This window comes from Eublepharis macularius, chromosome 8 (genome assembly GCF_028583425.1).
Source record: "Eublepharis macularius isolate TG4126 chromosome 8, MPM_Emac_v1.0, whole genome shotgun sequence".
NCBI lineage: Eukaryota > Metazoa > Chordata > Lepidosauria > Squamata > Eublepharidae > Eublepharis > Eublepharis macularius.
Window position 1 is genome coordinate 31,297,163 of NC_072797.1, and position 25,682 is coordinate 31,322,844.

At 40.3% G+C, this 25,682-nt stretch overlaps 1 protein-coding gene across 1 annotated transcript in view; it reads right to left on the reverse strand.

Moving 5' to 3' along the window:
* IL6ST (interleukin 6 cytokine family signal transducer) overlaps positions 1–25,682 on the reverse strand; it is a 36,390-nt gene that overhangs the window by 3,615 nt on the left and 7,093 nt on the right. The window contains exons 2-15 of the mRNA XM_054986313.1: positions 24,755–24,835; positions 23,461–23,769; positions 21,203–21,335; positions 18,654–18,814; positions 17,597–17,745; positions 14,095–14,281; positions 12,024–12,103; positions 10,778–10,997; positions 8,481–8,666; positions 7,682–7,783; positions 7,213–7,359; positions 6,056–6,196; positions 3,028–3,124; positions 1,611–1,692 (exon numbers count right to left, since the gene is read on the reverse strand). Of these exons, the coding sequence (XP_054842288.1) occupies positions 1,611–1,692; positions 3,028–3,124; positions 6,056–6,196; positions 7,213–7,359; positions 7,682–7,783; positions 8,481–8,666; positions 10,778–10,997; positions 12,024–12,103; positions 14,095–14,281; positions 17,597–17,745; positions 18,654–18,814; positions 21,203–21,335; positions 23,461–23,769; positions 24,755–24,821 (2,061 nt within the window). The 5' untranslated portion in view covers positions 24,822–24,835. The remainder of the gene's footprint in view (positions 1–1,610; positions 1,693–3,027; positions 3,125–6,055; positions 6,197–7,212; positions 7,360–7,681; positions 7,784–8,480; positions 8,667–10,777; positions 10,998–12,023; positions 12,104–14,094; positions 14,282–17,596; positions 17,746–18,653; positions 18,815–21,202; positions 21,336–23,460; positions 23,770–24,754; positions 24,836–25,682) is intronic.

Consider the following 25,682-nt stretch of genomic DNA (forward strand, 5'->3'; position numbering starts at 1 on the left):
CTACTATTCAACAGCAGCCACCCCATAAAAGCCAGTGTTGGTAGTGGTTACAGTTTCAGACCAGGATCTGAAAGATGCAGGCTCCAATCCTCTCTCTGTTATGCAAGTTTACTTGGTGGCCTTCAGCCAGTCGCACACATTCAGCCTAACCTACATCACAGGATTGTTGTGATGATAAAATAAAGGAGAGAGGTGTAGGCTGCTCTGGGCCCCCATTGTGGAGAAAGGCGCGGTATAAATGAAATAACTAAATATTAAACAGAGGTGAAGATGGGGGGGGCACATAAAAGGTTGGTGGGTGGAAAGGATAAAAAGAAGCAAGGAAAGGTGACGAAATGGGGTCTGCTAGAACAAGAGAAAGAGCAAACAGGGGGAAAGGAGGTGCTCCTCACAAGTCCTTTTGAGTTTCCCAATTTGAAACTTGTCCCTGCCTGGCAGCCAGCACCGTGCATGCGTTTCCCAGGTAGAGGCTGCCAGGGGGAAGGAAGGGAGGAAAGATGAAGACAGGAGGACAGAGAAAAGTAGGCTGGCTGGTGGGTAAGAAAGAGAGAAGGAAGCAGGATAAGCAGAGAGGCTAGCTAGGGGGGATTTCATGAAAGAAAGAGGAAATATTAGGGAAGATGAGGTGCCTCCCACAAGTGCTTGTGGGTCCCCCATTTATGGAATCATATCCTTACATGCAGTTCAAGTTTTTTAGCCTTTTTTTGGTAGGACAATGATAACATAATTCCATAGTTCTTGTGGCCCATTATGTTGGCACTGACTGCGAATACTTTGAGGAAGAGACAATCTGCACTTTCCTGACACAGTTTTTATTATGTCACTTGTTTTAAGAGTAACCCTTGACAGAAAACATGTTCTGGATCATAGTCCTGTTTTTATGTTCAGGTGGCATGGCAACAACAGAAAATAAATTTCAAAACTCCATACTCATTTAAATTTGAAATGATCTAAGAGAAATGATTGTTGTACTCCATTAAGCATTTAGAGTACAAAATGAATGCAGTTCAGCTGCTCTCTGGGTTTTTCCTAGCAATAACACTTTCCACGTTCTGAGGCAGCTTGCAGAGCCTCTGTAAAGCTTTGGAGATCCAGTTCCCCAGTTCTGGTGTAGTAAAAATAAAGTTACAGTTATGCAACTTCAAAGCAGCAAGCGGTACTGCCACAATGTAGTTCAAGAACATTTGAACAGTATGTCAGGGTGAAATTTACAAGTTTTGTTGTGGTCAGCATACACATTTGTACATAAAATACTGGTTGTACTCTGTTCAATGCAACTGTCATTTTACATGTTAAAGGATTCTACCTACTACAGTTGGAACAGTTCTTGCGTAAGTGAAATTTCCCTTTGCAGTGAATTATACCCATGAAACAGTGGGCTCCCAGGAAGAGGGTGGGAATCAAATTGTGTGTGTGTGTGTGTGTGTGTGGAGAAGCAGTAAGAGTCTGCTGGTAGACATGCTTTCCACCAGCAGAAAGCATGATTAGGACCCACCTCCTTGAATGTAACTCCACCCTTATCCATCCCTCCACACACTCGTTATTCAGTTTATAGTTAAACATGATTGTCAGAAAGGAAGAAGGTAATTTAGAAGGGTGTGTTTTTTTACCTTGGATGGTGTTTGAGGTGACCACTGAGCAATTACACTCTTGGAAGGATCAGGCACGTTAGGCCAGATATGCTTCTTGATGCTGGCAAAGATTGAAAGAGACAAGTCACTGAACTGTCATCATATGAACTTGCTGAGAACTTTATTCATCTCTCATGTGTATACACAATGCTGATCAACTGCTGTATTATTGATTTTATATTCCATCACATTTTAAAATAATGTTCTTGTGTGCGCGCGCATATGTTTAAGATACATTTTTGATGTTTAATATTTCTGTAGCTGTTAAGATGTTCAAGTCAGGATTATTGTTTTTAAAGTCAGGATTATTGTTTTTAAAGCCCCGCGTCTTGGGTCACACCATGTGCATAGACAGTAGCATTATGCAGTCAGGTAGGGGCTGCTGGGGCTGGAAACTCTCTTCCACCCTGTCTGCCTTAAGCAGTAAGGGCAGCTCTGTTTTATGACTATTGCCATGGCTGAGGGAAGGAAGGAAGGAGAGACTTGTACTGTACTAGGCCCTTTCCAGCGGCACCTGTGTATGTACCGTTAAGTCGCCTCCAACCTATGGCAACCCTACGAATGAAAGACCTCCAAAACATCCTATCATTAACAGTGGCACTAAACACAGTCCAAACGAGGGCACTGAAATTTTAGGCTGGGAAGGCAGAGCTGAGGGGGATGTAGAATGCTGCTCCTCTTTGAAGAGCCATACAGTATCTGATGATACTGCAGTGTCCTTTTCATCATCGCAGTGGCCACTTCATTAGTAATCTAACAACTAAATAAACATGAGCCAGAAGGGAAAGAGTAAGGAGGAGTCATCTGAAGTGGAGACCACACTTTAAAATGAAAACAAAGGTATAATCTTTGACTGTAACGTCATTTATTTGCTCTATGTGATAAGCAACAAATAGGAGTGTCCAGAAAACGTTAAGAGTTTAAAAGTCAAACTCCAAGTAGTATATATATCTTAATTTCCTTCCACCCTACGGTTTCACTATTCCATCCTTTTGAGGAAATATAACAAGCTCTGAAAATTTATCCAGTGTTATGAATTGGCACTGCAATTGAAGCCTTCATACATATAAATACAAAGAACAAAATTGCCTCACAAAAATGACCAAATTTAGCAGGATTTTTTCTTTCGAGGAAGCTGTCACCCTTCTAAGCACAAAACATTCACAAAAAGGTAGAAATAGACATTATTTAGAAAGGAATGCATTATCCACATTTATGCTCTCAGCTATTCTACTGGTAGGACCATGACTGTGTATGTAATTCAGTGAATGATTTCTACACTGTTAAATGTTAGAAATTCAAACTGGGCAAACCTCCTGCATGATTCTAGAGCTCATTAATATCTTTTTCAGAGATAATGTAACACATTATACAGTACCTTAGTAAGAATACTTACACATCTCGTTTGTTGAAGCAAAATAGTACTCCCGAGAGAATTATTAGCAGGAATGCCAGACACACAGGGACAACTATTGCTTCAATTTCTCCTTCCCCTAAAAGGTAAATACAAAAATGGAATTAGCACTTCATTCCCTTGGTAACATTATTTGAGAACAGAGGCCTTAGCACTACAAATTTCAAAGCATTTGAAATAAGCAAATGACTATGGCAGTAGATGATTACTTGAGGGGGGAAAGACACTATAATGAAAAAAACATTAAAGAATCTTTTACAACTGAATGGAAAAGTATTATATAGAATCATTCTGGTACACACTTAATAATATGGTCAGGACCCCTATCTTAGCAGTACACACACTAATGACAGATACTTTGGTAGAAGCAACAAGTGCAGATTTAAGACATTTAAGGTAACTAAGGAAACAGAATGCAGTTTGAGTAGCTCCTTTCTTGCAGTCCTGCGTAACATCTGAAGCAGGAATTACCAGGAAAAAAACTGTGGGATCTCTTTGTATCTGGCACATTTGCACACATGAGCAACAGTTCACTTATTGGTAGTTTTTCACGCTTCCCAACAATGAAAAGTATGTCCACTTTTAGTGACAATAAGGCAACCAGAGAAAAAGAATCCAGAAACTTTTCCAGACTGCCTTTGACCAAGAGTTTCTTGCTTTTTGATGTTCTCACATTCCATGGAGCACTTTAAGAGGTCCATTTACAAAAACCGTGGCTAGAAATCTGTATATGTATGAATGTTGCACCACAGTGCATCTATCTGTTCTCCTTGATCCTCCTGCATGAACACAGACAAAATGTATGTGCACACGCACCTCTATGAACTAGCCAGGCATTTCTGAGTGAGAAGCATTCTGAATATGAAAATTAAGGAATTCTAAATTAGCCCATGTTCATTCTCTAACAGAAGTGGCTGGCAGCCATCCAAGTAAATGTAGTTCCAACAACATCCTGGTTAGCACAGCTTTGCCAGGTTGTCTCTTATGAATAGTTAAAGAACCTCCAGCACCTGATGGTTTTGGAAGGTTCAGTTCCAGCTTGAGTTTAAGATGAGGAAGAGCTGAAGACGGCACAGGGCTGCCACACTATGTTAATATGCCCCAGTGCTACACCAGGTTTAAGGAAGAGACTCTGGTGGCCATAAGAACCTTCAAAGACACAGTGCACAGACATATTGCCCCGAGAGAAGTGGAAAGCATGGGCGGGGGGGGGGAATTTGGAGGAAAAATCTCCCCGGGACTTTCTGGTGAACGCTGAAATACTTTGTTTTAGAATGAATGAAAAGCTTCTTTAAACAAGGTTTTTCACATTAAAAATGTATAGCATTGAAAAGTCTAAGGATTTGTTCCAATTTTTCCAACAGAAAAACAGGAATTTGGGGAAGCATTGAAAAAACTCTTACAAAATATAGTCTCTTTTAGAATTAGTGAAATCCTTTTAAAGACAAGATTAAAACAAAAATTTCTGATGAAAAAATTGGGAAGCATGGAAAAGATTTGTAATTTTTTTCCTTCTTAGAATGAATGAAACGAAAGATGAGGTTTTATTCAAAGTGTGTAGCATGAAAAAAAATTATTTAAAACAAGGTACAGCATTAGATAATGGGCATTACTATATACATATACATTATTTTAAAGAATTTCTTTAAATCTGTAAAAAAAAATTGGATAGGAAACAAAATATTGCATATCTTTCAAATTTCCCCCAAGTATGTCCCCTTCCCTCCACAATGGTTTCCCGCCATGGCTTCAACAGCTCTAGAAACTTTTATATTTCTAATTGCTACATCCATGGGACAATTTTTTGAAAGGACAGCATTGCCTCATAAGCACTCACATATTGCAGCTGTAATGGGCTACAGCCAACTGCATGCACGTGTCTCCTGCAGCATCAACATCACTCTGTATTCCAGATGCAATATTACTTACAACCAGCTAGCTATTCTGCTACACAGCATAAAAGGCCATTTTATTTGAAGGAAACAAAAGTCTACTGGCACCTTAAAGGGTAACAATATTTCAATATGAGCTTTTGTGTATCATATCGAGTTTCCTAAGATATGTGGAGTCCAAACCGGGAATTCTTCTTAAAGAAGATTATGGGGTGGGGATAAGGCAGACAATGAACTCTGCCATGGATCTTTCAAGTATTAATTCTCTGTGTGAAAAAGAGGATGTAGTAAGGTCAGATGTGATTCATGAAACTTCAAAGTATGAAATAGAATTAGCAGTTACAAACAACAGATGATGAGACAAGTCAGGTTGAAACAGAGAAGCAAGATGGTAGTCTGATAAAACATGCTAAGAACAGCCAATCAAATTTTTTACAATGTGGGTCAAGGTTTTATTTGATCCAGAGCAATTTAAGAGCAGCAAATGGATTAATATCAGCTGAATTCTCCAGATGACTTTCCATTCTTAATACTGATACTGTTCCCTTCGCACTGAATTTTATATATCTCTTGCTCCCTATAGATCTCAGTATTTGCATCCTTTGTGCTGACATCCCTATTAATGGATATACATCTTCCTTGTTTTGTTTCTCCATAATGGTGGTTTGACATTGGATACTACAGGGTTTATTTCCTATATGTTGGGGTTCATTTAGCTAGACAGTCTCTCAGATGGCCTGTAACTGTGGTAGTTAACATGGTGTGGCAGCCCTGTGCATCTTACAACTATAGTCATGGGAAATGTGGCCAAGAAAAGCTCCACAAATATTTATTCAAACTAGGAAGGCAGGGTATATAAAATAAATAGCAGGATTTAAATTCAGTAGCACCTTAAAGATCAACAAGATTGGGGGGGGGGGTATAAGCTTTCAAGATTCAAAGCTCCCTTCTTCAGATATCAAGCTTTGACTCTTGAAAGCGTATACGCTGAAAATGTCGTTGATGTCTAAGGTGCAGAAGTCTGCTGTTCTACTGATAACTAGCACGGCTACCTACCTGAAACTAATATAGTTACAACTCAAGCCATTTAAAATTGGAACAACTGTGTCAAAACTTACCAAACTTCTGCGTAGTAAATGTGAAAGAGGGACCGCGTTTTCTTCCCTTGTCTGTGACTGCTTCCATCTGTACCATATACAGGGTGTCACTTGATAAGGATGATAGTGTATATTCTGTTGTGGAAGGGTCCACATTAATCACTAGAGAAAAAAACATTTCCTTTAATTTGTGTTGCTTAAACTCTGTGGACATCTTCCTTACATTAAATCCATACAAGCTGATCACAGCTATATTCCCAACTCAAATCCAAAAAACATCTGAATATTTAGCAAGATCTGAATAGAGCTCAATCTGTATTTTCAATTTTATGACGCAATTAAAACTCTTTGTATTACTAGTATGAACAAATTAAACAATTCTTGTCTTATTTTATCAGGTTTAAGACTTGAATTCTCAAAAGTGGTGGGAACAGAAATCTAACCAGAAGTAGAAAGGCAAGACGTGGCTCCAGTAGCACCTTACAGACCAACTAGATTTCCAGGGTGTGAGCATTTGAGAGCCAGAGCTCCCTCTGTCAGGTGTTACTGGTACGCATCTTGCTCTCCTACTACAGAGCAACACGGCTAACCACCTGTAACTAGAATTATATGATTTTATTCAAACAAATTCAAATAGAACAAAATCATATTTCCTTAACATTCCACTTCAGGCTTTTAGTAAACAAAACAGGATTTCAGCTGTCAAAGTCATCCATTACAAACATTCCTGCAAGTCAAAATGACATTCAGCTATCTGAACAAAACAGTTGTTGTTGTTGTTATCATTTTCTATCTGAACAAATAATGTTTCCTTTTCTATCACCATAGATACACAGCGATGAAACCATGCTTCAGTTACGAACGAATTTCCTTATTCCAGATTACAGGCCTTTTATTTAATTTGTTACAAAACCTAAATACTGAATTCCCAGGAATAGCAGAGTCAGCAAAATGTATGTAGGATAAAGAGCACCAATTAATATACTTGAGTACCTTTACCTTAATATACTTAAGTAAGATCACAAACCATCATAATGCTTTTGCAGTCATAAATACTAACACAAGTGCCTGAAGTCTGAGTACCCAAAGGGCTATGACTGGCTCATAAAGCTGACTGTAAAATGTTTTCAGGTACTGCCCAATCATACAGATAAAGATACAGTTAAGTCTAGACATACCTGTTTCATTTCCATTCATCATTTTATAAGATATACCATAATATCTGATGAATCCATTCTGTTCTGCCACAGAAAGAGGCTCCCATTCTAAAATGGCTTCATTTTTCCTAACTTTCTTTGTTCGAACACTGGGACCTTTTGCAGGCTCTATTAATGAAAAACATTTTGCATGTTAAAAGCAAATTCTGAAAAAAGACCTACTTTGACAAGTAAATAAGTTTATCAACAAGACAGATTAACAACGAAGAATAAATATCTTCCCAGGTATTAAAATATGACTTAAAGCTAAAAGCCACGGCATCATGTTTTCAGAAAAAACAATCAGAATAAGACAGCCTAGGAATACAAACATAAAATATAAAGAACTTGTACATGTACTGCTGAGATACATATCATAATACGCCTGCAGTTATATCAAGTGTGTATGCAAGGAGGGGAGAGCAGCCATCTGATAGTGTTTTCAACTTACCGCCTTGTAGAAGGTAAGCTTGTGTTGATTTTCCAACTCCTTGACTATTGGCATATAATGGATACACAGTTATCAAGTAACATTTGAATGGCTTTATATTTCCTATGGGAGGAAAAAGAAACATTTTCAAAAACTGTAACTATAGAGGGTGGGGTGGCATGTCACGGCTCAAGATGAAGCAGCCCTAAATGGAAACAGAGGCTTAGAGCTAAACTACAAGAGACAAATTACACAGGGACGCTCACATGAAGGGAGTTATAATGTTAGCCAGAAAGCCGAGTTTTAAAAGCTCTGGTTGTTCATCATAAATCATAAATAATAAAAGCCACTGAAAAGACAAAATAGTACCTTGCAATTTTGATACCCTGTATTTCAGCTGCAACAATCTTCTCTGACAAGAGAAGATAGCTACAGTATGCAAGTCATGAATGAGCTTTCATTTATCCCTTTTGTGACATCACAACAGTTTAGCCAATGGCTTAGAAGGCTATACAGATAACAAAACAAAGTCTGCAAGTTCGCACTTTTATTTCCCACTCACCTCTATACAGCCAAAGTAAGTACACTGATAGAATTTACAGGACTAGAAACATGGATATTTAATATTACAAATATATAGTATTTGTACATAATATTACAAATGCATAGTATTTACATCTTTTATATTCATACTAAACTCTACTTTTTAAGGCCTAAATATATAAAATACATTTAAAAGATCACATTTTTAGAAATCTATCAATCTTTGCCATTTGCCTCCGTACATTGTCTAGTATCCACCATGACCCAGCAAGGTTACCTCTTAAAAATGTGCCTTGAGCTGTTCCAGGTTCCTGTTGCCATTCAAAACTGCAGTTTGAGCTGTCACACTGTTCACACCATTCAATTATGTATTTATTGGCATAGTCATTGGCAGCTGTCCAATTCACCCAGAGTTTCCCATCTTTAGGAGACGCTTTAACATCTTTCACAGGAGTTGAAATGACTAAAAAAATATTAAGACATTTTCATTCCTGGAGGAGCCATAATGCAGAGGTTCTAATATTTCAAAACTTTCCTAGTTTCAGCTACAATTATTTATCACTTAAAAGTTACAAGGCTGCAACACTTAGTCATAAACAACAATGTAGTTAATTTCACTCTAACTGAAACTTAACCTGAGCTGAAATTACAGGTGCCTAAAATCATTAACCAAGCCAGCATGAGAAGCAGTAAAGCAAAGCATCCCCCTCAAAAATCACAAAAATTCTGTATTTTCATGTTTTAAAATGCATTTACTCTGTTTTTCAGTTCTCTCAAAGAGCATCTATACTGCAAAGGTTAAAAAATGCACATACTCAAACACTGACCTGTTAAAAAGTTACTGCCTCACCTACCTACATGTGCTCAACACAGCAACATGTTGTTGCTACATATTAAATAGATCGATTGTGGGGAAAAGCTGATGGGGCTTTTATTTGTAAAGAATCCTGTTCCTAGTGATAGCTGGTGCCATATACTTCAGAGAAAACATTACAGCTATCCAAGAAGTCATTCTCTATAGTTCATACCACCTCCTGACTTATGTGACATCTGACTTAAAAGTGATGCTGGTGAGGCAAATGCTTAATGCTTACTATGTGATGTTGTATGTATTCAGTTATCTTGTTTTAAAGTATGGGTAAAAAGCAGGTACATGTACTTAGTTAGCAAGTCAGCACAATGGATCTCTGGCACGCTGAGCATGCTTTCCACAGGGAGCAGTCCAGTTTCAATGAGATATTGGGTGAATGCAAAATCACTCAGCTATGCTCTTCTGCTGTCCCAGCATCATATTTCAATCAGGCCTGGGACCTGGCCTATGCCTGCAGCAGAATGTAGTGGCAAAATGGATTGTAATACTTCTGGCTGCATATAGAAGATACCACTTTTGATTGTACTGCCATATGCGAGATTTGAGACGCCCAGCACAACAGGAGAAGTTCTAGCGCAGTTCCCTCCCCACTGCACTAGCTTTCTACGTATATGAAATTGTTGTGTGCTTTTTAAAGACATGGGAACATTAAAAAAAATATGCTTCCCACCTGCAGTCCAAAGTGGTACAAATGCACTACCACCTCAATTCCATCTTATTCTGCCACATATGTAGATGCAGGCGGACAGGCAGATTTGTCCTAATACAGCTGTAGGCAAGGATGCAAGTCAGAGTAATATGGCAAATCACTTGTGCTTCCTTTCCTGCTTCCATCTGCTTGGGCCTGCACTGCTCTAATGAAAGTCAAAAGTTTAGATATTGGCTGGACTCAAAACACTGGATCAGTGTGCTGAGCGACTGGGTCTTAAGTAAAAGCAGAGAGGTGTAATTATAATTAAAGAACAGGCAGCGAAGTTTAAGAAGCACTTTTGTCTTGTCCCCCAAACCAGGACAAGATCGTCCAAGGGTATGTATCTGGTGATGAAGGAGATCATATGGAACAGTGTAAAATCTGAAGTAGAAAAATTAAGGTCAGCACTTTTAATTCTACTGGTAAATAATTAAATACCTAACACACAAAATCTAACACATAGCAGGCGCCACAGTTTCTATAACTGAACCATGTTGTTAGGGACGTAACTTCAATATAAACAGATGTGTAAATATCCAGTGGGTGGAGCCAAACATCATCAAGCAGCTTGCTTCCGACCTATGGAGCCTTCACCCAACTTAAGTGGAGGACCTTCCTCCAATGGAAGAACCATTTATACTGGAGGAAGGCTCCTTAAACTAGAGGAAGGCGGCAAAAGGAAATGTGAACCAAAAAGAAACGTGGGGTATAAATATCTTAATTAACTAAATTTTAAAAATTAATAAACTTTGTTCAGTGGAATGTAGAATAGGGGTAAGATCCACACTAGTACAATTATTACATGGACAGAGTGACAGAAGAACTACCTGCAGTTTTGTAGAAGGTACAGCAACACATACTGTATAAAAATGAAACAGATCAATTCTAAGTTTACAAAGAAGCTGAAATTTAAGAAAAGCAAGTCTCCTCCAATACTAACATTTGGATAAACATCTTGTCCTCTAATGAAAACTAGAGATAAAACATGGATAAATTCACATAGGAAACTCACGTTTTGAATTGGTTGCTGGGATAACCAAAGGTGATGCAGGAGACCCACCAACGCTGTTATATGCCGTAACTCTCACTTCATATGTCCCATTTTGTATATTAAGAATCAGCTGGGTGGTATTCAAACTGAAGAACTCAGGTGAAGAAGAAAATGGTGGCTTTGCGGTGACATTTACTTCGTACCTTAAAATTATTCCATTGGCGTCAGAAGGATCCAACTCCTGTTCAGAGGCAGATTTTGCTTGATTTTAGGTTTGTATTAGAACACATGAAGTTACTCTACACAGAGTTAGACCTTTGGGTCATTTAGCCAAGCACTACTCTTACTGGCAGCAGCTTTCTCTCATCAGGGATGTTACCTTCTGCATACAGAAGTAAGTTTTTTGGTATGAAGGGCAAGAAACTTAACTTTAAACACCACACATCAATGACAGTTAGTGTAACCCCTGGACCCTTGCCTTAAAGGGGGGGGGGCATTTTTGGGCCTCCACTTTGTTTCTAACACAGGCTTAGGGCCAGAAAATGGGGTCTGCATTCTGCTGGAGTTAAGCTAACCTATCACAATAAGAGGCTACCACGGATCCAACTTAAGCAAACAGCAATGGCTCATTGAGCAGCAGCGAGGCCAAGGACAAGGTGGTGAGTCTTTGAGCAGCAATGGAATGAAGACTTGCTCCTCTTTAAAGCCCATCTCAGGCTGATTAAACCAGAGGGCCATTCCCCCAAAGTCTTTGGAGCTTCCTCCCTGAATAATTTGGCCCTAATGAACAACCCAGCTCTCTAAGACAATAGGCAACAGACTGACCCCAGCTAGTTCCTCCCCTTATCTTAGGGACCATACAGGAAGATTTCTGCCCTCTCCTTAATCTTGTTATTCATCCAGCCTTAGAGGTTTCTCCAAACTGAAGCACAAATTTGAGCTATTTGGAAGAAAGGCAGGATACAAAAAGTAAATTTTAAAATCTCTGCTTACAGGGAGAGAGAAATCAAGGGAAAGGTTATTTAAATTCCCCAGGAATTTAAAAAGGGGCCATTAGTAAATTGCGTATGTGTACAGCCTTCCAAATATATGACATGGGTATTTTTCACACTAACATCTATACCCAAGAGCAGTTCCATGAGGTGGAACTGAAGAAGGGCTTACAACAAGGCGTCTGTACCAGTGCAACCGGACAGAAAGAGTGACTTTTCATGTAACAGGGATCATCAGCGTCACAACAGATATAATGAGTACTGACACTACTTACCTTCCAGTTCAGCAGCACAGTCCTGTGTCCTGGCGATGAAGCAATAATCTTTCTCCACAAAGCTGGCCCCTTAGATGGTTCTGAGGAAAAACAAACATTCCTCTAACCAACAGGCAGTTGTTTCATTTTAGCACACTGTCCTTTTCACACACACCCACTATATGTAACTTTTGATTACAAAAAGCACTCGTGCCTTTACATTCTCATATAAACTATTCCAATTTCTTTCAGTTATAAAGCCAAATTGGTCTTTTTAATGGAGTATTTATCAATCTCCCAAGGAAAACACTTCTGATGTGAGGAAACACACGCAGAATTTGCTTGTGGATGATGACCACAGCAAAATTACTCAGCATAATATCTTGGATGCCTCTGTAGGCATTGCTTTAACCCTCTAAACTTCTGTTCAAAGTACAGATGGGCATGAACTGGGAAAATGGCAGTTCATTGCATTTCACAAACCACGAACCTACACTAACTTGCCTGGTTCACAAACTGGTTCATTTGGTTCATCACGTCACTTCTGGAGGCCCCTGACCGCTAGAGATGCCAAACTCGTAGGGAGTCTTCAGCAGGCTCTCCTCCAGCCACCCTCCAAGTTTGGCGAAGATTGGATTTCAGATGTCCACGTTATAGACCCCCAAAGCGGGTGCCCCCAGAAAAGTTCCATTAGATATAATGGGAGCCACGAAAGCCAATTGACTTGTTTTGGCTCAGTTGAAATACAATGCAGCACCAAAAAGTTGCAATGAAAACGTGCGATAGAGTTAAAGAATCTTCCTCTCAGAACAGAATCACAGCCCCCCCAGAGTGGAACGACGGTTCCTGGGAGCAGAAAAATTGCTCTGGGGCTGGAATGGGGACAAAAGTACCTTTTGAGGGGACAGTCAAGAAGATCCTCTTGACTGGAATATTCTTTTAAAGAACAGAAGGGCAGAGACAATCTATGAGAGGAGGTTAATCTTGGGGAGAAGGAGTAAATGTTCTGTGGGGAGACAGGAATATTCTTGTCAGGAAAGAACAGAGGCAATCCATGAGGGAAGGTCAATTCTGGGGGGAAGGTAGGGTTGCCAGCCTCCAGTTGGTGGCTGGAGATCCCCCGGAATGAAAACTGATCTCCAAGCCATAGAGATCAGTTCCCCTGGAGAAAACAGTTGCTTTGGAGGGCATTATACCCTGCTGTGGTTCCTCCCTTCCCGAAATCCTGTCCTCTTCCATGCTCTACCCCTCAAATCTCCAGGAGCTGGCAACCTTAACTCCATGGCATTATACTTTGCTGAAGTCCCTCTCTTTCCCAAACCCTACCCTATCCGGGCTCACCCCCACACCTCCAGGAATTTCCTAACCTAGAGCTGGCAACCCTACAGCTCAAAATAATAAAATAATAATAATAATAAAAGACTCCTCAGATGAGTAACTCACTTTGCTTAACCCCTGAGCCTGGCTGTCGAACAGAAGCACCGGAATGTCAAGCACAGGCTGCAAATAGCAACCCCCTCTGCGACTGAAAATCCAACAGCAGTTCCTCTCTGTCTAATTCCTGCTGGAAACTGAAGCCACTCGCCTGAGAGCTTGGGGTTATACTCCTCCTGCCCGCACAGAGCAGAATGGGAGCTCTTTGGTTGGCAGCCAGAGCTGCCTATCAAGCTTTGGAGGGCTGATATTGATGTTCACAGGGCTACAGGTCTGCAGAAGTCCATCCCCCACCCACTGCTGCCTAGGGAATAGATTGATCCACTCCAAGCTGTCTGCAGTGACGAACCAAAAAAACCCGAACCAAATGAACTGCCCTAAAAATCATAGCTGTTTGTCACGGTTCGTCAGAAATGTGTTCCGACAAACTGGTTTGGTTCATATTTCAGTTTGTGCCCATCTCTAGTTTGGAGCCTTCTGCAGTAACTCCCATAAATATCCGAACTGAAATAATTATTCCATGGACCCCATTTCAAGGTCTTCTCACTTGAAAGGATGGGCTGTGTAAAGCCTTCTTCAGTCAGGCTGAAATATACTTGCCCACCATTTTGGCAACCTATAACGAAGAGTAGACAAAGTAGAAGGTAATATTACTTACTATCTTCAGCTGTGACTCCAACTGCTTCTTTACTCCAGTCACTCCAACGAGCTGGACAGTTATCACTCCACGTCGCCTCTGCCCAGCGTTTAATCTTAGAACGCACCTGACATACATACTTGGTATGTGGCTTCAGATCTTGGAGAATGAAGGAAGTTCTCCGTGTTGCTATGTCTTCAGGAGGAACCTGTCAAAAAGAAACTGGTGTTATGGAAGAATGAAAGATACAGAGGCTGGACATGTCTAGAAATCGAATCTAGAACTGGTTACAGAAAAAAAAAATCTGTAACTTCTTCCTGTATAACTTGTTCTGACTACCCATTTCTTAATTTCTTGGTAACAGTATTGTATAATGGCTCAATGATTAGGAAAAGTCTACTTAAGAGTACCTTTTAAATTTACTTTTTGTTAAAAAGAATCTCCTTTAAAACTCCTTTCTATCTCATGTTCATGATATAAAATTATTTATTTATTTATTTTATTCGATTTATACCCCGCCCTTCCCACAGATGGGCTCAGGGCGGCAAACAGCATTAAAATACATTAAAATCACAAAAACATAAAATCAATAATTTTTTAAAAAATCATTAAAATAGTCCAGGAGCAGGCTATTTGAACAAATATTGGGAGTCCGTATATGGGTCGAGGGCAGCCCCAGAAGAAGTGGTGGTCTTAGATGGAAGGAGGAGGACACCTGCTGGCACTCAGACGAAGGCCCGGCGGAACATCTCCGTTTTACAGGCTCTGCGAAACTGTAACAGGTCCCGCAGGGCCCCGGATCTCCAGCAGCAGAGCATTCCACCAGGCCGGGGCCAGGGCAGAAAAAGCCCTGCCCTTGTTGAGGCCAGACGGATGTCCTTTGGGCCAGGGACCACCAGGAGTTGCTTGTCTGCAGAACGCAACACCCTGCAGGGGACGTAATGGAAGAAGCAGTCCCACAGGTATGCAGGTTCCAATCCGTGAAGGGCATTAAACACCAAGGTTAACACCTTGAACCGGATCCGGAACTCCACTGGGAGCCAGTGCAGCTGGCACAGCACAGGATGAATGTGCGCTTGAATTGGCGTTCCGGTAAGGATGCGTGCCGCTGCATTCTGGACCAGCTGTAACTTCCGGGTCAGGCCCAAGGGCAGCCCAGCATAGAGTGAGTTGCAGTAGTGTAGCCTGGAGGTGACCATTGCATGGATTACTGTGGCCAGGTCCCGGGGCGAAAGATAGGGCCCCAGCTGCCTGGCCTGTCGAAGATGAAAAAAGGCAGACCTGGCAACGGTCGTGACCTGGGCCTCTATTGAAAGTGTGGCATCCAAGGTCACACCCAGGCTCCTCACCGTCGGCAAAGGTTTCAATTGTACCCCATCGAGGGCTGGGAGCCGGGTCCCCAGCTCGATTGCCCCACGACCCAGACACAGAACCTCCGTCTTCAGGGGATTCAATTTCAGGTGACTCTGATGTAACCATACCGTCACAGCCTCAAGACCCTTGGTCAAGGAATCCATAGCGAGATCATACTGGCCATCCATCAGCAGACAGAGCTGAGTGTCATCCGCATACTGGTGACAACCCAGCCCAAAGCTGCAAGCTAACCGGGCGAGGGGGCACATATAGATGTTAAATAGCATCGGGGAAAGAATCGCCCCCTGAAGGACGCTGAATAATAACAACTTATTATTATTGATCATTACTGCATCATTACATTGAGGGAGGGGCTGTGGTTCAGTGGTAAAGCACATGCTTTGCATGCAAAAGGTCCTGTTCCATCCCTGACATTTCCTTTCTTATTGTGGCATTTATTTATTTATTATTTCATATTTATATCCTGCCCTCCCCACAAGCGGGCTCAGGGCGGCTAACAACATTTAAAAACAGTTTAAAACATTACATCAATATAAATATTAAAACACCATTTAAACAGTGACATTTTATACTGTGAGGCGGCAGCATCAGGAAGACTTATAATATGGACAGTTTTTTCACGGGGTGTGTGTGTTAAATTTCCTCCCCCCCCCCCCGCCCAGGCCGGTGAGGACCAACCTTAGCCATGAGCCTGGCAGAACATCTCTGTCTTGCAGGCCTGGCGGAAAGACAATAAATGCCACCGGGCCCTGGTCTCAGTAGACAGAGCGTTCCACCAGGTAGGAGCCAGGACCGAGAAAGCCCTGGATCTCGTCATGGCCAGGAGGGCCTCCTTGGGACCAGGGACTACTAATAGCTCCCGATTGAAGAGTCCTCCGGGGAATATATGGGGAGAGACGGTCCCACAGATACTCTGGCCCCAGTCCGCTTAGGGCCTTTTAGGTCAATGGCCAGGAGGGCCTCCTTGGGACCAGGGACTACTAATAGCTCCCGATTGAAGAGTCCTCCGGGGAATATATGGGGAGAGACGGTCCCACAGATACTCTGGCCCCAGTCCGCTTAGGGCCTTTTAGGTCAATACCAGAACCTTGAATCTGATCCGGTACTCTACTGGCAACCAATGCAGCTCACGTAGTATTGGTGTTATATATGCCTCCCTTTCCCGTGAATTTTTTGTTTTCCATTATAGCAGTCTTGTTGCCTTTGCTCAGAAAAACAGCTGCAAGGAGAGGATGGAGCTACTTTGAAACGGAGAAAGGGTGCCAGCTGATAGCTTGGCACAGGCACATGGCCACAACGGTAAGACCAACAAGAAGGGGAGAAAAAAATAACCCTGCAAACCAAGGGGTAACCAAGGAGGTTGGAACAACAGGAAAAAAATACAACTGTGGAGTATAACTAAAAATATGAATTAAAAATATTGGTATAATGTTTAATTAGAAATATACAAATTAGATTAAAAACATCGTATGGTTCTATATATATGTACTAAAACCTTGTATATAAATAAAATAAAATCACTAATGCACAGGTATAATAATACAACTCATTGCCATATATACAGAACTAATAAAAGCAGACATGTTTCGGCCCAAAGGCTTTCCTCAGTGTTATAAAAATATCACAGATAATATCCCATCAATAAAATACATAAATTAAACATACATGACCTAGCATACAATAAATGTTGAGATAAAATTGAAAATAACATGGACTGAATTCCTTAGAATTCTGCCCCAGGATATCATGAAGTGAGGGCAATGTATCATATTGGGAGTTGTAATTCCTTTTGCCTATAAATCGTATATAGCTAGGTCAAGAATATAAAATTCAAGGTGCTCGCTATCAATCAAAGATGAAGCAGAAATGAAAGAAAAGTTTCCAACACCCCATCCTGAATTTTATATTCTTGACCTGGCTATATAAGATTTATCACTTTTCAGAATAAAAATATTTACAGATATTTTTGAAGCCCCCCTCCTCAATTTTTTAAAAACCTAAAATCTACTTTTTTGTTGTTTAGTCTTATACAATTCTAGTGGATCAGGTATAGCTTTTTAATTACTGGGAGTTACACAAGAAGCAGCACACTTGGTCTTGGAAGAAAGTATCACAGAAAAGCATTAACAAATAATTGATGTAGGGTTACCTCTAGCCAGTCCAAACTGTCAATGACTTTGTATCGAATGTTAAACTCCAATTCCAAATCTAAATCAAACCGATTATCCCATGACAGTTTCAGGACTGTGGGAAGTTCACTTACGTTGACTGAAACCTTACGTGGAGGCAGAAGTTTCACTAGGGAAAAACAAATATATAAGTTAAGACACATACTGTTTTAATTAATAGTCTGAATTGTAATATTCAGGCCTACAGGTTTATAGCCATTTACCAATGGAAAAGTTATGCCCACTACCATCCATGAATTTTCTTTGGAACCGGCATTAGGTGCCAGTTCTTCTCCTGTGAGTAAACCTCTATGCCTGCCATACTACCAGTGACAGAACCAACACCAAGATCATTGTCCTGCTGCCAAAGGCATCGATTCTATCCACTTAGTGTTGGTTTCAGAATGCGGATAGTGCTGAGTTAACACCATCCCTCTTGGCTCTAATGATGAGTTCACCATCCATTTTGTACACAAAATGGCTCTGCTGTCTTAATGGAAGCTACCGTGTTTGATGCCATTACATTCCAAAGAACCAAGACTCCATCCTATTCTGTTTGGTTGGATGTATATTACTGGCATGGCTTACAGTGCAAACCAATAGATGTTTACTCTGAAGTATGTCCCACTTATACTGGGATACCGTACTTCTATTAAAAGATTCATTCCACCACTCTGGCTTCTGATCCAGGCTTGGTATCAAGCAAGACTGTGGTGTTGCTTCTACACAAAAAAACCCAGCCAACATAGCAACCACATCCTTTTTTTTTAGATCTTTCTGCAGTCTATAATATCATTTACGATAAGATACTACTGACAAGGCTACAGGACTTGGGTAACATTTGCACATCCACCCTAAAGTGGTCTCTCTACTTCAGAGTGGAGATGTACCAGTGGTAGTGGTCCCTGTCTCTTCTTCCATCATCTAGATAATGAATGACTTTTTCTGAAAAGTGTTTGCACATGCCATTTCAAAAGCATTCAATAATTTTATTGGTTTTCTTCCCATATGTTATTTAAAGTGGAGGGATATAATCACCACATGTTGAAGGATCAAACTTAATGTGTTCAGATTCAGCTTTCCCAAGGTCATTCTTAGCTTCTACCCATACGTCGACATTGACAAAGAACATAGCATTTTCAATGGTGCAACTGTTATTTCCGTCACTCGGGATACAGTCAGAGAAATTCTCATAAACCCTAAATTTGAAGAGAAACAAGATTTAATACAGATACATTCTTCTTTATTATAAACCGTGATTATGCACATTGTCACGATCCTAGATATGTTTACACAGATGTGAGTCCCAAAAAGTTAAGTAAGACATTCCCTAGTAAATGCTTCAGTTCCACAGAATTACATATAGTGATTGCTTTACTTGAAAGGTGGCTAGACCAGAAGGAAATAAAATATTTTTGTTAGCAAACATACACATTCAAAAGTGATGCACATTACGCCAAACATAGGGGACAGTTATAAAGAACAGAAACTAAGTATAAAATATTTGCTATTGGAGTTCTAAAGTGAACTTTTTATTAGCCTATTATATTAACCTCTTATTGTTTTTGCACAGCATTATAAGACTTCCCTAAAAGACAGCTATTCATTAATTCTGGACCTCTTTTTCCAATCGAGTTACTCTGCTCAGTTCAAGGTATTGGTTATCACTTAAAAAGCTCTTCATAGCCTTAGTCCGGCATACCTATGGGACCCTATGCTCCTCCATGGCAGCTTTGCTCTTCTGAACAGGGCTCCTGCAAATGCCACCTCGCACATCAGTGACACCGACAGCAGCCCATACACAGGCATTCACTGTGGTGGCCCCCACCCTGTGGAATGGCCTGCCTGAGGAGGTCAGGAGAGCCCCCACTCTCCTGGCTTTCCACAAATGGTGCAAAACTGAATTATTCAAAAAGGCTTTTTACTCAGATAGAAGGGCTGTGAAAGCTCAACTATATCAGATTAATTTTATATAGCATATGCTTTTATCTGCCCTCTGTATCATGGACAAGATCAGAGGAGACTCACATCCTAGCTCTGTCATTACCTTAATTCTATGGTCTATTTTTCATTACTATACCACATCTAATTTTCCTATTCATTCTGCTGTCATTTCCATAGTCAGCATTTAACCATGGCTTTGGGTCTAGACAAAATTACTGACAAAATCAATGGATACATGACCAAACCGGCCTAATACCAAGGCTGGGTCACAGTTTCTATCAGATACCAACCCCTCTGAACGCACCAAAGGTAAGCAGAGGAAGGGTAGAAGTACAAGTACCGTTGTTTGATTTCAGAAAATTCTTCAAAAGCACAGCAGCATATGCTGGAAATGAGACCAGTCACCTTTGCCCAATGCTACACTGCCCACTCCACTAAATATAATAGTTGAAAAAGAATTTGGCGGTTAGGAGGATGCATTACAACAGTGTTTCACTGGATTTTCAATATTCAGACTGAATTAGGAAAGTCAGATACAACACTGTAATCTGCCATACATGTAGATCAAGAATAACAGTCTCCAGGAAAGCAGGAGAATGAGAAACTCTCTCCTCCTTTCCAATTTGTTCAATGAGAAGTAGAAACAGGGAAGCAGCAGCTGTCCCTTTAGGCTAGCAATGAAGAGAGACAACTCATTTAGCACCCTTATTATGGACACTGCTGTGGGGAAGATTACTTGTACAGCATAGGAATAGCTACTCAATATCACCTAATGCAAGTCAGTTATCAATTAATGCATTTCAGTCGCCTCAATGAAGAAGTCAGTCTCGCAGCCAGACCAGAATTTGGCTCCCATCCTGAATTCAGGACAGAGCTTTGGAAAAGGAAGGCATGGTGGACTTTGCTTTTTGAGCATGGAGGATAAGAAGGTGCTGATGGCCCAAAAATAAAGTTGGAAGTGGCCACAGTGAAAGTGGCCAAGACACCAGCTTGGAATGAGAAAATGTGTATGACTTTATAGAAGCCTGACTGCATATGATGGCAAGATGAATAAAAACATGTGTTTCTGTGAGTTATTTTGTCACACTGCCTTTTATATCTCCCCTAGGCAAAAACTGGAGGCGTAATTACACTTGATAGTCATTATTGGCAGCGGCGTGAAGAGAGGGGCAGGGAGGCAGTCGGAGAAGCAGATGGCCCCCACTAGCGCTGACCGCGGCTGGAGTGGCAAGGTCTTTCTGCTGCTCTGTCACCGTGACATTGTGCTTCGGGAGCAGTGTTACTGAACAAGCTGGGATTCCAAATTTGCACAGTATGATAAAACACATTTAGTAACAAACTGCAGACCACCGTGTGAATCATGGTTTAGAATCCAAATGTCTGGACCTCCAATAAATGAAGTAGTGGGAGTGGCACCATACTGACAACCCAATAAACTATGGTTTACCATTACAGCTGAATGGAGTCAGCGTTTCCAAAATGCTTATCAAAAGTGCTGAATTAAACAATGTTAACATGTACTGTATATATATCAATCTCTAACCAAAGAGACACAACTAATATTATTATTAAAAATAATTCTCCAGAACTTCTGCATCCGTTGTTCAAAGACATTGGTTTTTAAAACGTAAAATAGAATTTACCACTTATGCCTTAAATAATACTTGGTATTCAGGAAAGTGTTTCTTCCAGGGTCCCAAGTACACGGCAGAGCGTACTTGTCCTTTTCTGTTTGAGTCACAATGCAACTTAAATTTTTAGGTTCCTCCGGAGGTACTGCAGAAGAAGATAAAAATTGGCAGAAATTCACTAGTGGGCATATTCTGAGCCAAAGGAAAACAACAGCAGTAATGAACTTTCTGGTTCTCATTCAATTAATACCTTATCCGTTAACCAGCAAAGCTGGAATACTTTTGTTGAAGACTCCCAATTTCTCTACCTCAGCTGTAAGTTTGCCTGCTCACCATTATTTGAACAGAACTTTCTTAAAAATACCACGAATGTCATCTGATTAAAGTCCATTTAACTGATTACTTAAATCTGCATATATTTGAATAAAAAGAGTTTCGAAGACAAAATGTCCTCCGTTCTAGATAATGTGTGAGTGTCAAGCAGGCACCATCTTAACAGAGATACTACTTCCTGTGTAAGAGAAGCAGGAATACTTCTTCAAAGGTGGCACTCAAAGTACTCCCTGGTAAAGGAGACACATATTAAACAAAAAGATTATAAAGTCAAATAACTAAAATTGATTAAATTTTGCCACCCATGCAATATGAACTGTTAAAATGACAACTAGCTGAATTCACCCCTATTATTAGTATGACAGGTTTTGCTATAGGAATCTGCAAGGGGTAAATAGGAAAAAAGAGCCATCCAAACATCAGATCTCCCATGCTCCCTTCCACCAGATCAGCACAGGGAGGACTGTGCCAATCTTTAAGGAAAGAGATAAGGATCAAGTTTCTGCTGGATCTACAGAATATTTACTTAAGCCTAATACCCAACATCAATAAAGGAGACCTATCTGTGATAGCGGCACTAACAGATAATACCAATGCAAATGTGAACTATGGGTTCAGGCTTATACTGGCACAAAGCATGTACGGGTTGTGTTTTCTAACATATCATGCAGATATGCTCCCTGCTGCACTTTTTTGATAATCACACTGTAGGTCTCACTTAAATTAATAGGGAGTAAATGAAACTAACTCCATATATATTACAGCTTTAGTTATTATTTCATTAGTGAACTACGAAAGTCATACAACAGATACTTACACTTATAATCAACACAGGATTTAAATGTTCTGCTGAACCTGAGTTCCTAAGACTGAACCAATAATCACTTCAGAAAGCAAAAGCAATTTAAGGAGCTGGATAAATGCTGCATATTAATTTCTAAATTATTCAAGTCTGTAAACCTGGTTCTTTGTTCTTTAACTCACAGAAAAATGTGTAAATCAGAGTTTAGTAAGATTTAGCTCTGAGGCTTCAGTAAATTACACTGAAATATTCCCATTTTTTTTTAGCTACTAATTGCCCGATCATAAAATACAACTAAAGTTATAGATTAGTCACAAAAATGTTGTGGCCAAGACCTTATCAAATGCAATTTAAAATCTGAGTACTGGGAAATGCTTAAGTAAAGAAAAACTTAGGGCTTTAAGGGCCAAACTACATGTTCTGTGCCATTCTGCAATACCTCTCTCAGTCACTATGGGAGAAAAGTTCCCGTATCCCCCACCCTTCTCTCAGGCAGACAACAATCAGGTGATAAGACTACAAAAAACTGGTAAGAAAAAGGTTAAACAGCATCTTCTAGCCGCCCTCGACTGGTCACTGAATCAACCTGGATACATTTGCAGCTGCTTTTCATGATGTTAAGTTGGTTCCATCCACTTATTTTTCAAACAGTGGTCTTTAGCGTTTTCAGACCTGGGGCCCAATTTCTGCTCCAAGCACACAGTACGGGACCTAGCGCTAATTATTTTTACCCTGTATGTCTATAGCGGTAGTGCTGGTAATGCCACCCAACTTATATAAGGCTGAGGACCAATGCTGTAGAAGCCCAAAGGAACCAAGATATGCTTTTATTATGGAAAGCATGTTTCTCTTCATGAAACATTAAACTTACAAGAAAATGTAATCTGTTCTGCTTTATGATTACTTCTCTTGATATCACAGAATCATAGGAAATATTGTTTTGTGTATCTATTTTGTGTTCTGTTTAAAACCTTTGCAAAAAATAATGCTGAGCTATTTGTTATTTTCTTGTTCAAGATTTATGTTTTGGCTGAAAAATAATGGCTGACAAGCTATCACTATCTAGGCAGACAGTAAAATTTCGTGCAGGATCTTCTCATGGAACACAATCAAAAGTTTAAGGAACCTTACTTACAGCCCAGCTGAACCTGAATTCCATAGATGTTCTGCTCAATGGATCCTTCTACTAAGATATTGCACGTCAGAGGAGAAACCAATGTAGAGGTGTCGTTAAATGTTACAAGAGAAGCAGTCTGGTTTATTATGGTGTATTGTTCTTTAGGAACCACCTTATTTTTAGTCTTCCAGATTATCTGATTGGCATGAACATTGCCAGGAATGTTCTGACAACTGTCACTGAGAACACATAATGCTGTAAAATTGGAGCCAATTGGTACTACTGGAGACTCTGGAACGATGTGGCCACACAATTTCACAAGACCATCTGAAACAAAGAAAACTCATTGGCTTCACTTTTATATCTTGTAATTGCATAGCATTACTAGCATAATTAAACTTTACCAATAAACCACTGAAAATAGCAATAGCTATTAAAACACATAAAATGCTAGAGGGGGAAACTGCCTTGTATTTGACATAAATATGTCTAGAAATGCTAACTATTCTCCCCAGGATTACTTACATTTCCTGTTAAGGTTAGTAAATGAACTCTCCCTCTCTCACCTGCTAATTTGGAGAACAGCAATGTTACTGCAATGCCAAAATACATGATATTATGAAAATGTGCTGGACCACAGGTGCACAACCTGACTTACAGTCAGATGTACATTGGGAGAACTCACCTTAAATAGTGCTTGTTCACCTAGTGCTGCAAAGAGAATAAGGAGCTTTCAGTCCCGCTCCCGCCCCACCAGCAGAAACAGTGATGAGGATGGGGGGGGGGGTTCAAAGCTGCTATTTCTGCTGGCAAAACCAGGTTGGAGGAAAATCAAAAGCTCCTTTTCCCATCCCACCCCCCACCCCTTCCCCACAGGGCTGAGTGAACCAGCACTATTTAAGGTGAGCTCCTCTGACGTACGTCTGACTGTGAATTGGGCAGAGCACCTGTGACACCATATGTCTGGTATATAGTGTATTTTGGCCACAAGCTGATGTCAGTATTAGCCGCTGAACTGAAGGGGAACAAGAATTAGCAAAGTGAAAAAGCAGCTATGCCTATATATTACATTTCCCGTTAATATTAGTAAAAGTGAAATCATTATAATCACATAAAATTAAACTAGAATGTGATCTAAAGTTTCAAAGCCAGAAACCAGGAAAGAATATAAAAATAGAGCCACATGTTTTTAGAACGATAGGTAATAAGCAACAGGGCTCATTTTCTATAATATTCACACATAACATAAGCACATATTAACATAAGCACACATTGTGCCGTCACAGTTTTGATTCATTATTCTTTCACTCACCTGCAAAGGAGTAAATGCTCAGTACAGTCCATACAACTTGCATCGACCAAATGCATCGTGAGACCATCTTGAATCAAGTCACTGTAAAAATAAATATTTTATGAAGTTTCTCTTCAGCCTGCCAACCAAGCCAACCAAGCTACCCTGCCAACCAAGCAGGTTGAAATTTCCTCTATTTATTAAGTGTGAACAATAAGGTTTGCAAAGAAAATAAAAAATTTGGGACTGTCAGATGAAGGAAATTGAAGATCCTCTTTCATCAAGAAATATGCATAACTAATGCATAAACTAAAATATCGGCACTGGAAGCGGTAAGTATTGCTAAAACAATGCTTCAGACCACCATAACAACATTTAGGGGGAAGGTAGGAAAATCAGCAGAGGGCTGGCCAGTTCAACAGTGAAGATTGCATATGACTGAGCCACCTGTGGCTTTGCTCCACAAAGTACTTAACTAACCCAGCTACTAAAGCTTTGCCTTAGAGTGCAAAAATAAATCCATTATCACTCTCCCTTTCAAGGAAAAAGTGACCTACTCGAACGACAACATTCCTCTGGTGGGTATATAAGCAAGAAGATGAACAGCATCATTCCACAGAGGCAATGGACTTTTGTTTATTTTCCACCCTATCCCTGAAGCTCATAGTAGCTTATCATTTCACATTAAAAAAAACTCACCCAAGGAAGAGAACTTTCCTTATTAGTAGCACCAAAAGCAGCCACCAAATACAGCTTTCCCCAGCAACTTAAGAGAACTGTTAGTTTTGGAGCTAGAAGGGATAACCCCACAGTAATTGTCACTCCTTTGGCCAATGCTGTGACCATACCACTGTTCTCTTTTACTACTAAACTTCTTGCTAGGGTACATGGGCTCTCAGGACCAGCCTGGCCATATAGGTGACTCAGGTAGTTGCCTAAGACACCAGAT